At 46.7% G+C, this 13,208-nt stretch overlaps 1 protein-coding gene across 3 annotated transcripts in view; it reads right to left on the reverse strand.

The window, feature by feature from the left end:
• COMP (cartilage oligomeric matrix protein) overlaps positions 1-13,208 on the reverse strand; it is a 48,598-nt gene that overhangs the window by 32,678 nt on the left and 2,712 nt on the right. For 2 of the 3 annotated variants that reach the window (XM_083594486.1, XM_083594487.1), the window contains exon 3: positions 9,590-9,675. In XM_083594486.1, the coding sequence (XP_083450612.1) occupies positions 9,590-9,675 (86 nt within the window). Of the gene's footprint in view, positions 1-77; positions 194-9,589; positions 9,676-13,208 lie in introns of those variants that run through there. The other variant, XM_083594488.1, reaches the window with a different exon arrangement.

Consider the following 13,208-nt stretch of genomic DNA (forward strand, 5'->3'; position numbering starts at 1 on the left):
CTTGGCCTGAAAGCGAGAATAGCGCCGCAACCCCAGAGTTGCCTTTGACTGGACTTCACCATCCAGGGGTCCTTTACCTTTCTGCCTTTACTTGTCATGTACCACCCATGGTTTCTGGGAGGTATCCAACTAAATATCCAGACCATACATTTAAAGCAGTTTTATACCACTTTAAACTGTCATGGCTTCCCTCCCAAAGACTCCTGGGAGCTGTAGTTTGTTAAGGGTGCTGAGAATGGCCTCATTTCGTTTACAGAGTTATAATTCCCAGAATTCCCTGGGAAGAGCAACTGACTGTTGCGTTCGGCATTGACTGGTGATTCATCTGTGGAATAATAATAAAATAAAAATAATAATAATAGTATCTAATCCTGTTTAGAATCCGCCACCCCAATTTCCCCCCTCTTTCTGGCCTTGCTGTTTTTAGTTGCAGACTATATTGATGAGGCCAGAAGATCATTTGTGGAGGGGAGGGGGCTGCCATTTTTCTCCCATGATGCCCTGGGATGATGCTAGAATGCTGCAGCTAGACTGGTGACTGGGAGCGGCCGCCGGGACCATATAACACCGATCCTGGAAGACCTCCATTGGCTCCCAATATGTTTCCAAGCACAATTCAAAGTGTTGGTGCTGACCTTGAAAGCCCTAAATCAGGCATCCTCAACCTCGGCCCTCCAGATGTTTTGAGACTACAATTCCCATCATCCCTCACCACTGGTCCTGCTAGCTAGGGATCATGGGAGTTGTAGGCCAAAAACATCTGGAGGGCCGAGGTGGAGGAAGCAAGCCCTAAATGGCCTCGGCCCAGTAGACCTGAAGGAGCGTCTCCACCCCCACTGTCCAGCTCCGAGGGCCTTCTGGCAGTTCCCTCGCTGTGGGGGCCTTTTTGGTAGTGGCGCCCACCCTGTGGGACACCCTCCTATCATAAGAAACTATAAAGATAAAAACTGTTAATATTTTTCATGATACCTTACTGTGTTTTAATTTGTTGGAAGCTGCCCAGAGTGGCTGGCGCAACATCATCATCATCATCATCATCATCATCATCATCATCATCATTTGCTGACACCAGCTGAAGATGTACCCTTTTTGCAGAGCCATAGCTACAGGGGCTGGGGACACGGGTGGCGCTGTGGGTTAAACCACAGAGCCTAGGACTTCCCGATCAGAAGGTCGGCGGTTCGAATCCCCAAACGGGGTGAGCTCCCATTGCTCGGTCCCTGCTCCTGCCAACCTAGCAGTTTGAAAGCACATCAAAGTGCAAGTAGATAAATAGGTACCACTCTGGCGGGAAGGGAAACGGTGTTTCCGTGTGCTGCTCTGGTTCGCCAGAAGCAGCTTAGTCATGCTGGCCACATGACCCGGAAGCTGTACGCCGGCTCCCTCAGCCTGTAAAGCGAGATGAGCGCTGCAACCCAAGATTCGGCCACGACTGGACCTAATGGTCAGGGGTCTCTTTACCTTTACCTTTAGCTACAGGGGCAGGGGGGGCCGTTGTTGTTGTTTTTGCCCTGGGTGAAACCTCCAGAGGGGCGCCATCGAGGCTCCCAACCTGTTTGTGTGTGTGTGTACACAAATATGCATGGGGGTGGGTGCCAATCTGGGTCTTTGACCCGGGTGAAATAAAGCCTAGTTTCGCCCCTGCTTTTTGCCCAGGGTGGAGGTAAGGAGGCCAAATGCCAATTAATGTATCGCCCAGTGTGTGCTGTTTTGACGTTTCGAGTTCCCTAAGGGCATTCCTGAGAAAAATGAGGGACTATCTGTTAAAACTGGCTTGGTAGATAAAGTCTGGACCTCTTTCCCGTCTGGATTTGGCCTCGAAGGCAGGAAGAACTACCCCAGCCGGGGAACAGCAGAAGGTCTACTTGAGGTAATCACCTCATCCGGCACAAGGCTGGAGGGTCACCGTTTGCTTTCCAGCTCGCAATTAAACTGTTGCCAACGGGTTGCGGTTTTTAAAGAAGCTTTAATCTAACCCAGACCTTCCTGTAAACCTGGGCAGCGCAGCCTAAAGGGACCCGTGGTGGTTTTAGCTTCCACTGCCAGATTTTTTATTTATTTTAATTTCTTCTTGCGTTTTGTGGGTGGGTGGTTTGTATATTTCAGGAGAAACTGACAAACACCGTCCAACCTCAATGTGACAAGGGCATGCGCAACCTTATTTTGGAGATATGCCCCTTTTGAAAACATGTATTTCGAAAGGGCAGAGGCTGAAGATGGATGGGTGTGCAGTTGGAAGAGAGCAGCGCAAGAGCTTGTGAAAAGTTCCTTTTCTTTCCCCCCAGAAATGGCAGAGCAGAGGAATAACCTTGTGAAGTGAAAGGATAAGAAACTCTGTCTTGCCAGAGTGGTGCATGCTCTAGTTATCTCCCGCTTGGACTACTGCAATGCGCTCTATGTGGGGCTACCTTTGGAGGTGATCCAGAATGCGGCAGCTAGACTGGTGACTGGGAGCGGCCGCCAAGACCACGTAACACTGGTCCTGAAAGACCTACATTGGCTCCCAGTACGTTTCTGAGCACAATTCAAAGTGTTGGTGCTGACCTTTAAAGCCCTAAACGGCCTCGATCCAGTATATCTGAAGGAGCGTCTCCACCACCATCGTTCTGCCCGGACGCTGAGGTCCAGTGCTGAGGGCCTTCTGGCGGTTCCCTCGCTGCGAGAAGCCAAGTTACAGGGAACCAGGCAGAGGGCCTTCTCGGTAGTGGCGCCCGCCCTGTGGAACTCCCTCCCACCAGATGTCAAAGAGAACAACAACTACCAGACTTTTAGAAGACATTTAGGGAAGTTTTTAATGTTTAATGCTGTGTTGCTTTTAACACTTGGTTGGAAGCCGCCCAGAGTGGCTGGGGAAACTCAGCCAGATGGGCGGGGTATAAATAATAAATTATTATTATTATTTATATCTAGATGCTAGGATAGAGATGATAAGGAAAACAGGAAAACTGGAAGACACAATGAGAGGTAAATGAGGTGCTGTGGGACTGGTGGAAGTCAATGTTTGTTTTTATTTTTAGTGTTTAATATTATTAACTTGTATGATATGGATTTGTGGGGTTTTTTGTATGCTGGTTTTTGTGTTTTGTGTATTGTTATTTTTCGATATTTTTTGTGTTGTTGTGTGGAAAATACTAATAAAATTTATTATTAAAAAAAGAAAAGAAATGGCAAAACAGATGGAGCAAGGGAACTGCTTTGTGATATCAAACTAGACCCAACAGTGAGCAACCATGATGCCCCCCACCCTACAGCACAATAAAGAAAACTATCCCCTGTAATATGCTTTTAGCTGAAGGTAGGCTTCTCCTGATGGTGGAGGCTCGACTGACAGCAGCAAAGTGCCAAATTAATTGTTAGTGCTGGGCCCATAAGTTGCCATAAGTCTTCCTCAAGTGTAGTGGATTTTTGGAGAGGGGGTGATCTGGGTTTAATGGGTATGATATTAATGAATATGATGAGCGGGAATAAATTAAGATGACTTTATGTAGAAATGATTTATTGGAATGGGCAAGCACATGTGATGAAGGGGAATTGAACTGATCTGAAGCAAGGAGTGTTGAGAAATTAATTTGTGGGGGTGTCTTTGTGTAAATGAAAAGAAGAGCGATCTGGGTGTGGGTAGCAAATGTATTGAATAATTCACCTGGGCTGATGTGGGTGGGGAATTATCCTGGTCTGCCCTTCCGTGACACTGAAAATCCAAATTTTAACTCCAGGCAATAGAAACGGCTACGTTTATGCTCCAATCGGACCAAAAATTATTAAAAGAACGGGGATGTGCTAAAGAGTATATAAAAAAACATTGCTCTAGAGTAAGTATATCGGTATGTAATGAATGAAGCTTTGCAGTGTTAAAGAAAGAGAAAAATGGTGCAAGAAGTATAAAGATCTACATTAGACACAACAATTGAGAAAGAGTAAAATTTTTGAGGTCTTAGAATAAAGGAAGTCAATATGTGTAGACGTACATAACAATTAGCATGATGATATGGTTTTATTTGTAGATGTGTGTTGTTGTTGTTTGTTTTTCTCTCTCGTTTTGTTTTGTTTTGTTTGTTTGTACTGCTTTATTTTCGATTTAATGTTTGTAATTTTTGTTGTAATTTTGCATTGAAAATAAAAAAAATTAAAAAAAGAAACGGCTAAGTTTATGCAGACCTCATTGTCCTCGTAAACCCCAAATCTTTTAAGTACCAAGCCAGACGACCAGACAGCCCACAGCTTGTTCTTCCTCCCCAGAAGCTGCTACGTGCAGAGGTAGCCTGCCTCTGACCTTGGAGGCTCTACCTAGCCACTGAGGCAAGCAGTGGCCAAAAGACTTTGCCCATGTTGATTCCCCCCCCACAAAGCCTTAAGAACGTAAGCAGATCGGGCCAAACAGGGCCCCCAAAGGTCCAACATACTGTTCTTGCAGTGGCCAGAGTTTCCTGGGATAAGAACTCAAAAACATCGCTGCCTTCTACTGCGGAGGCAGCACATATAGCCAATGTGGCTGGCAGACACTGTGATGATGATGATGATAATAATAATAATAATTTATTTATACCCTGCCCTTGCCGGTTCAAAAACTGGGCTCAGGGCGGTTAACAACAAATTTAAAACACTTTAAAACACTTAATTATAAAAGCAGCATACAATACAGTATGAAAACATGAATAACAATAAAATTCAAAAATCTGTTAGATAATCCCCAGGGTTAGCTGGCTGAATTGGTCCTACTTGGGCCAGCGAGGAGGCCAGGGGAGAATTAGCTGTGGGGTCTCAGAGCGCGTGATCTTCATAAAAGGGGAGGGAAGAGAAGGGAAATAAAAGATCAGGCTGAATTCAAATCAAAGCCTTTTCCTCCATGAATAGAGAATAGGGGGTCAGTGATGGGGAGAGGGCCAGTGCTTTCTGTTGCCCCAGTGGGCAACCAGATGCCATTATGGGAAGCCTGCAAGCAGGACCTGAGTTCAAGAGCACTCTCCCCTCCTTCCTAAAAGGGTTTCTTTCTTTTTGAAAAGACAGGCTCCTGATGGACTGGACTGGAAGGTCTCTCTAATGAGAGGCTTGCGAGTGGAGGCGTCCCAGCTGCCTGGGGACGGTGGGAAGCTCTGACTTCATCTCGGCAAGGACGGCCGGAGAGGAACGCACGGCGGCGACTCCCCCCGGAGGCCCCCCGGCTCCGCAAGAGTTTGTCCTGGCACAGAGAGGGCCAGTCTGCTTTTCCAGTTTGCTGGCAAGGAGAGGCGGCCAGGGAGCCGGGGGTGGAAGGGAAAGAGCGTCTGGAATGTGGAGTTACACAAGAGAGAGGCAGCCGGACAAAGCAGACTTTGGATGGCAAAGGGCGGAAGACCCCCAGACGATGCTTCACCCTCGTAGCATTGGGGCAGCCATCTTGCTGCATGCCCTCCAACATTTCTCCAATGGGAACAGGGGTGTCCTAAGGAAAAGCGGGACGTTCTGGGATCGAATCATAAACCGGGACGGCTTATAGGGGTGGAAATAGGGGTGTGATAGGAATTTTGAGGTCTTAAAGGTAAAGGGACCCCTGACCATTAGGTCCAGTCGTGGCCGACTCTGGGGTTGCAGTGCTCATCTCGCTTTACTGGCCGAGGGAACCGGCATACAGCTTCCGGGTCATATGGCCAGCAGGACTAAGCTGCTTCTGGCAAACCAGAGCAGCACACGGAAACGCCGTTTACCTTCCTGCCAGAGCGGTACCTATTTATCTACTTGCATTTTGACGTGCTTTTGAACTGCTAGGTTGGCAGGAGCAGGGACTGAGCAACGGGAGCTCACCCCGTCACGGGGATTCGAACCGCCGACCTTCTGATCGGCAAGCCCTAGGCTCTGTGTTTTAACCCACAGCGTCACCCGCATCTTAGATATATGTTAAATGTTCATAAGTGTACCAACCAAGCACATACATAGATCAGCACAGGAAGACCGACCTGGAACCATTTTTGATTCCCAAACTGACCAAATGTTTTCCCTGAAAGGAAGGGGGGGTCAGGAAACCTCCCCATTGTCTCTTTCCTTGCAAATCCTGTCTTAAGGGTACATTTAAGATATGAATAGGGTGTGAGCCTGTGACATGGCCCAGGAACTAAGTATTGATCATTACAAAAGACTGGCCAGGCTCCCCAGGGTATCCAATCAAGTGAGCATTAGCAGGTAACCTGTCAGACAGGAGATAAACAACGCGCTCAGATTTCTGTTGTAGACCGCCTTTTCTATGATGTAGGTATGATGTGTCTGGGGGGTGGTCTTGGGTTACACCCCTTCTGTGAATGTATGGAGGGGTGGTCTTGAGCTCCAGGACAGGGAATTTAAATTGTCTATATAAGGCCTTGCATGCCATTGTTCTAGGTTCCTCCTCCTTTCCTGCGTGTGAGGGGAGCACCCTGTTGCAACAGTTCAATAAAGATCAAGCTTACTAGCTGCTTTGCTTCTCAATATTCTCTGGTTGGCCTCTGTTATTTTCTCCTACCAATAGGGAACCTATGTAAGGACTCTATATGGGCTCTTGGATACCCCATAAGGGAAAAAGGGCAAATTTTGATCACAACAAGGGCACTTGGAGGGCCTAGGATGCTGGAGAAAAACACCCTCTGGGAAGCCAATGTGCTTCTCTCCTCTGCTATGTGGCATAGAGAGTCTGTTATGCTGACATTGCCACTAATACCAAACACGGGTGTCCAGTGCCAACAGGGGCTGGAGGCCAAAGAAGGACCGTTGAGAAACCAGGGCTTGAATCTCACTTGTGGGTTTTCTGCAATGGGCATCTGATGATCAGAGACCTATCCTTCCTTCTCCCCCTGGAGATTTATTTGCTCCTAACTGGAGAGGCAGGACATAAGCAGAGATCTGTTGGGTGGGCCAGAGGAAATTCCACCCAACATTTTGTTTCCGCTGGGTGTGCAGCAAGGCACCTCTGGGGACAAGTAGACAAGCAAGGCAAAGTAAGGCAAAAGCACCTCCTCCCAAACTCGCCGCTGCCCTGTGGTCTGTCCCAATAATCTAGTCCTGGGGGTGGATAAATTAATTGGTCTAAATAAGGGGTGGGGAACTGTGGTGCACCCACAGCCTAATTTCCAGTGCCATGGTGGGGGGGAATGAATGGAGTGATGGAAGGAAGCTGAGGGGGGGGAGTCCTCTTCACACATCGGGGTGCTCTGTCTCTCTCTTATTGGGTGGGAAGGAATATGTCTAGGTTTGTCATTGCTTTTCTCCCAAGAAGCACGAAATTAAAAGATGCCTGCTTCTTGGGAGAAAAGCAATGACAAGCCTGGACAGCATCTTAAAAAGCAGAGACATCACCTTGCCAACAAAGGTCCGTATAGTTAAAGCCATGGTTTTCCCAGTAGTGATGTATGGAAGTGAGAGCTGGACCATAAAGAAGGCTGATCGCCGAAGAATGGATGCTTTTGAATTCTGGTGCTGGAGGAGACTCTTGAGAGTCCCATGGACTGCAAGAAGATCAAACCTCTCCATTCTGAAGGAAATCAGCCCTGAGTGCTCACTGGAAGGACAGATCCTGAAGCTGAGGCTCCAAGCCTTTGGTCACCTCATGAGAAGAGAAGACTCCCTGGAAAAGACCCTGATGTTGGGAAAGATGGAGGGCACAAGGAGAAGGGGACGACAGAGGATGAGATGGTTGGACAGTGTTCTCGAAGCTACCAGCATGAGTTTGACCAAGCTGTGGGAGGCAGTGGAAGACAGGAGTGCCTGGCGTGCTCTGGTCCAGGGGGTCACGAAGAGGCGGAAACGACTAAACAACTAAACAACAACAACAAGATAGATAGATAGATGATAGATAGATAGATAGATAGATGATAGATAGATAGATAGATAGATATAGATAGATAGATAGATAGATATAGATAGATATGAATGACTCTGTCCACTTTTAGCCCCTGACAGATTATCCACAAGGGAATGTGACCCTCAATAGATTTTATTTATTTTTTTAAAAGCCCCCTCTCTCCCTTTCAGGAGATTTTGGAGGCCTTGGATTGGCCCAGACTTTCACTCTTTAAGTTCAGGATCCTTGCCATGTTCTCCCAGGTCACAATATCTTAATTGCCATAGCTGTCAACCTTCCCTTTTTTTGTGGGATATTCCCTTATTCCAGCACCGTTTCCCGCTGCTTTGCGCTGCTATCCCGGATTGTTAGATATCCCATAGACTGTCCCCGGGACAGGTGAGGCTGCTGATCCCTTATTTTCGAGGCTGCTGATCCCTTATTTTCAAATCTGAAAGTTGACAGCTATGGTAATTGCTTCTTGTCCATTATAATCAGGGCTACAGAATCAGTTCCCGGGGTGTTCTCAAACGGTAGCCATCCTCAGGCAGACCCACTGAAATGAAAGGTCACGGTTTACTCCAGTCCATTAGTTTAGGTGGATGCAATGCAGAAGAGGCTTCCCCAGGTGTAGCACCTAAAGTAAGGTTACCAAAAGTCCCCATTTCCCAGGGACAGTCCCCGGATTTACAAACCAGTCCCCATACAAAATCCACTGAAGTTGAAAAGTGTCCCCAGATTCATTGAAAAAAAATCTGGTAACCTTTACCTAAAGGCAGTGAGAGATTTTACTTTCTTGGGCTCCATGATCACTGCAGATGGTGACAGCAGCCACGAAATTAAAAGACGCCTGCTCCTTGGGAGAAAGGCGATGGCAAAGCTAGACAACATCTTAAAAAGCAGAGACATCACCTTGCCAACAAAGGTCCGTATAGTTAAAGCCATGGTTTTCCCAGTAGCGATGTATGGAAGTGAGAGCTGGACCATAAAGAAGGCTGATCGCTGAAGAATGGATGCTTTTGAATTATGGTGCTGGAGGAGACTCTTGAGAGTCCCATGGACTGCAAGAAGATCAAACCTCTCCATTCTGAAGGAAATCAGCCCTGAGTGCTCACTGGAAGGACAGATCCTGAAGCTGAGGCTCCAAGACTTTGGCCACCTCATGAGAAGAGAAGACTCCCTGGAAAAGACCCTGATGTTGGGAAAGATGGAGGGCACAAGGAAAAGGGGACGACAGAGGACAAGATAGTTGGATAGTGTTCTCGAAGCTACCAGCATGAGTTTGACCAAACTGCGGGAGGCAGTGGAAGACAGGAGTGCCTGGTATGCTCTGGTCCAGGGGGTCACGAAGAGTCGAACACGACTAAATGACTAAACAACAACAATCTAAAGCCAGGATTTGGCATCGGGGGTGGGATACCGACCAACGTCGCCCTGCAGCCTGCATCCTCCACCTGCAGTTTTTTTGCAAGTTTCTAGTCCTTATGACTGTGCACGAAAGCTGGGCAAGCACTAGAGAATGCTGCAAATGAGGAAAACCCTGACACTTGGGTTGGATAGAGGTGACCCCATGCAAAACAAATTATCGCTCTACTAACAGTAGAATCCTGAAATAATTATCAAATGCTTAAGTATAACCGTTTTTGTTGTTATTAAAAAAAGATCTGGTATGCAAATAGCCTGTGTGCAATTAGTACATAATTTGATGGTGGGGAATGGCTATGCAGGGTTCAGGTGTTTTAATCTTTTCCTCCTTTTTAACTTAAAAGGAGGAGGGCACGACTGGCGTCGCGCCTCCCTTACCTGCTGTTTCAGCAGTTCTGTGATCTGCCGGAGAACCTGGTTCGTCTCCCTCATCTCCGAGAGCATCTGGGGCGAAAGGTCTCCGCCTGCAATGAGAATGCATTGGATATTTTCCTGTTACTTCAGGGCGCAAGAGAATCCCGGGGCTGACTCTCAGCTAAGGCGCCTGCCCAGCCCCATATTCAGCCTTTTGAACACAATTATCTGACCAGTTGGGATGCGGGTGGCGCTGTGGGTTAAACCACAGAGCCTAGGACTTGCCAATCAGAAGGTCGGCGGTTCGAATCCCCGCGACGGGGTGAGCTCCCATTGCTCGGTCCCAGCTCCTGCCAACCTAGCAGTTCGAAAGCACATCAAAAGTGCAAGTAGATAAATAGGTACCACTCCGGTGGGAAAGTAAACAGCGTTTCCGTGCGCTGCTCTGGTTCGCCAGAAGCGGCTTAGTCCTGCTGGCCACATGACCCGGAAGCTGTACACTGGCTCCCTCGGCCAATAAAGCGAGATGAGCGCCGCAACCCCAGAGTCGGCCACGACTGGACCTAATGGTCAGGGGTCCCTTTACCTTTATATCTGACAAGTTAGAAATCTCAGGGGAGCTGCCTGCCTGAGTTACTTCAGAGAAACCATGAATTGGGAACAAGGTATATAGCAGTTAAGCAGAGAAGCCATCTTCAATCACGCTCTGTGAAAGTAAAGCTCCAAAACCAGTTCCCCCTCTCTTTTTACAATTAAAATCTGCCCCCTTGCAGTTAAACTTTCAATCAACTTTTGTTTTAGTTGATTAATCTATTTACAGAGATAATTCAGTTTGGTGGCACCTGAGACCCAACCCCTGCTCCCTGCTCTTTGTCCAGCCAGCCGCCCCAACCGATCAACTGCTGCGATTGCTGTCCAGCAACAGGTAGCCTGCATCTGAATAGGGAGGTTCCATTTTTGCTATCTTGACCAACAGCCATTGATAGACCTCTCATTCTCCATGAATTTATCTAATCCGCCCCCCCACACACTTTAAAGCCATCCGGCTGCCGCTGCAGCAACATCTTGTGGCAGTGAGTTCCACAAGTTTAATTATCTGCTGAGTGACATAGTGAAATTCATTTGTGGATCGGTTGAGATTAAACAGATGAACCCAAGTGAGGACATACTATGCAAGAGAGAGGATATTACACACACACACACACACACACACACACACACACACATTTCTATCCACTTTTTCTTCATCTATACTTTATTTAATCAAGTACCTTCTTAATCACTTCCCCCCGTTAAATGAAAACCTCCATTTTTTTTAAAGGGGAGGGCCTATAGCCTAGTGGGTAGAGCAGGTTCAAACCCAGCACCTCCAAGGAATATCTCCTTGCCTGAGCTCTTGGGACAGCTGCTGCCAGTCAGTGCAGACAAGACTGCACTAGATGGGCTAATGGCAGCTTCCTGTATAGGGAATAATAGAATTGCAGAGTGGGAAGGGACCACGAGGGTCATCTAGTCCAACCCCCTGCAATGCAGCCTGGAGCTTGAACACACGGCCCCGAGTTCAAGAGCCCTCACGCTCTGCGGCAGGCATTGGCAAACTCGGCCCTCCAGATGTTTTGGGACTACAACTCCCATCATCCCTAGCTAGCAGAACCAGTGGTCAAGGATGATGGGAGTTGTAGTCCCAAAACATCTGGAGGGCCAAGTTTGCCTATGCCTGCTCTACGGACTGAGCTATCTCACAACAGGGTGCAAATAGAGCCAGGATAACTTTGGTCACCCTTTTCTGCACTTTCCCCACAACTCCTTAAGGTACTTTTAAAAGACAAGACAGGGCAGTTTGGGGTGCACACGATCAGATACAATAATAATAATAATAATAATAATAATAATAATAATAAAATTTTATTTATACCCCGCCCTCCCCAGCCAAGACCAGGCTCAGGGCGGCTAACACCAGCTATAAAAACAATAGATTAAAATACAAATTGTGGTATGTGCACATCTGTGGAGCTAAAACTTAAGGGTTAACTGGGGTGTGTGTGTGTGTGTTGTGTGTGTGTGTGTGTGTGTGTGTGTGTCTGCCTGTAATTGCAATTACACAAGTTGTTCCACCCCAATTAAGCCCTGGAAACCGGCAGCTTTTCATCCACCCCACCCTGCAAGGTAAATGGTCCAGAAGCTCCTTCCACAAGTCCGTTCCTGCTCAAACTTACAAAGCCTCGGGTTTTTTAGACTTTAAAAGGTTGCAGCTTCCAGTGTTAGGTCATATGCGCCCCCCCAAAAAAACCACACACACCCCAGGAACTATTCTCCAAACCCCACCAAATGACTTGCCCCCACAATTGCAGAACAGCCATTTCAGGTTGTGACTGAGGTATGACAGGGTATGAAATTCAGGTTGTGACAGGGTATGAAATGCGTCCCTTGAAATTATTATTATTATTATTATTATTATTATTATTATTATTATTAGTGCAATCCAGGACTAGGGAGACCCACTTTTCATTCTGGTTTTGGTAAGAGGAGCTAATCCTCTCTTCCCCCCACCCTAGCAAAAACCACCTCCCTCCCTCCCTCCGTTTTGATCTGCCAGGATGCTGGGCCTTCTTTGTGGTGGCACCAACACTTTGATCTACTCACTCTCCTCCAAAGCCTTGCCCCTCTAAGACCTCCTACCTGCATCTGTGTTGTTCTTGTTGTTAATAATAATAATAATAATAATAATAATAATAATAATAATAATAATTTATTTATACCCCACCCATCTGGCTGGGTTTCCCCAGTCACTCTGGGCAGCTTCCAACAAAATATTGAAATACAATAGTCTATTAAACATTAAAAGCTTCCCTAAACAGGGCTGCCTTCAGATGTCTTCTAAAAGTCTGGTATAGTTCCTCTCTTGGACATCTGGTGGGAGGGTGTTCCACAGGGCGGGCGCCACCACCAAGAAGGCCCTCTGCCTGGTTCCCTGTAACCTCGCTTCTTGCAATGAGGGAACTGCCAGAAGGCCCTCGGAGCTGGACCTCAGTGTCCGGGCTGAACAATAGGGGTGGAACGATGGGGGTGGAGACGCTCCTTCAGGTATACTGGACCGAGGCCGTTTAGGGCTTTACAGGTCAGCACCAACACTTTGAATTGTGCTCGGAAAATTGTGCTATTGAAATCAGACAGGCTCCTTTGCTGACTCTTTTCTGCACCTGCTTAAAACATTTCTGTTTACGCAAACATACCTGGGCTGGACATGTCGATATTTTGACGTGTTTTAATATATTTTACTGCTAATTTTTACTTATTCCCAAACATTTTAAACTACTTTCATTAATGTTTTTAATATTTCTTGCAGGACACATAGATGTTTTTACCTACAATCAAGCGGTATATATATATTTTATTATGCAAAATAAATAAATTATAGGATAACCGCACAACAAAATTCTGATGAATCTTCAGGAGGATTATTATTATTTTTTTTTAAAAAGAAAAAGCTCTGCAAGCTAATGTGGAAAGGTGGTTAAGTGAAGAAAGACAGAAACCATATGCAAGGATGCAATGTAATATACTCCCATACATTCTTAAATAGATAGGACTTTATTATCCTAACACATATGTATGTAGATGTTAAAATCCTACTGCATTCTGT

This window comes from Podarcis filfolensis (genome assembly GCF_964270895.1).
Source record: "Podarcis filfolensis genome assembly, chromosome: 18".
Lineage (NCBI taxonomy): Eukaryota > Metazoa > Chordata > Lepidosauria > Squamata > Lacertidae > Podarcis > Podarcis filfolensis.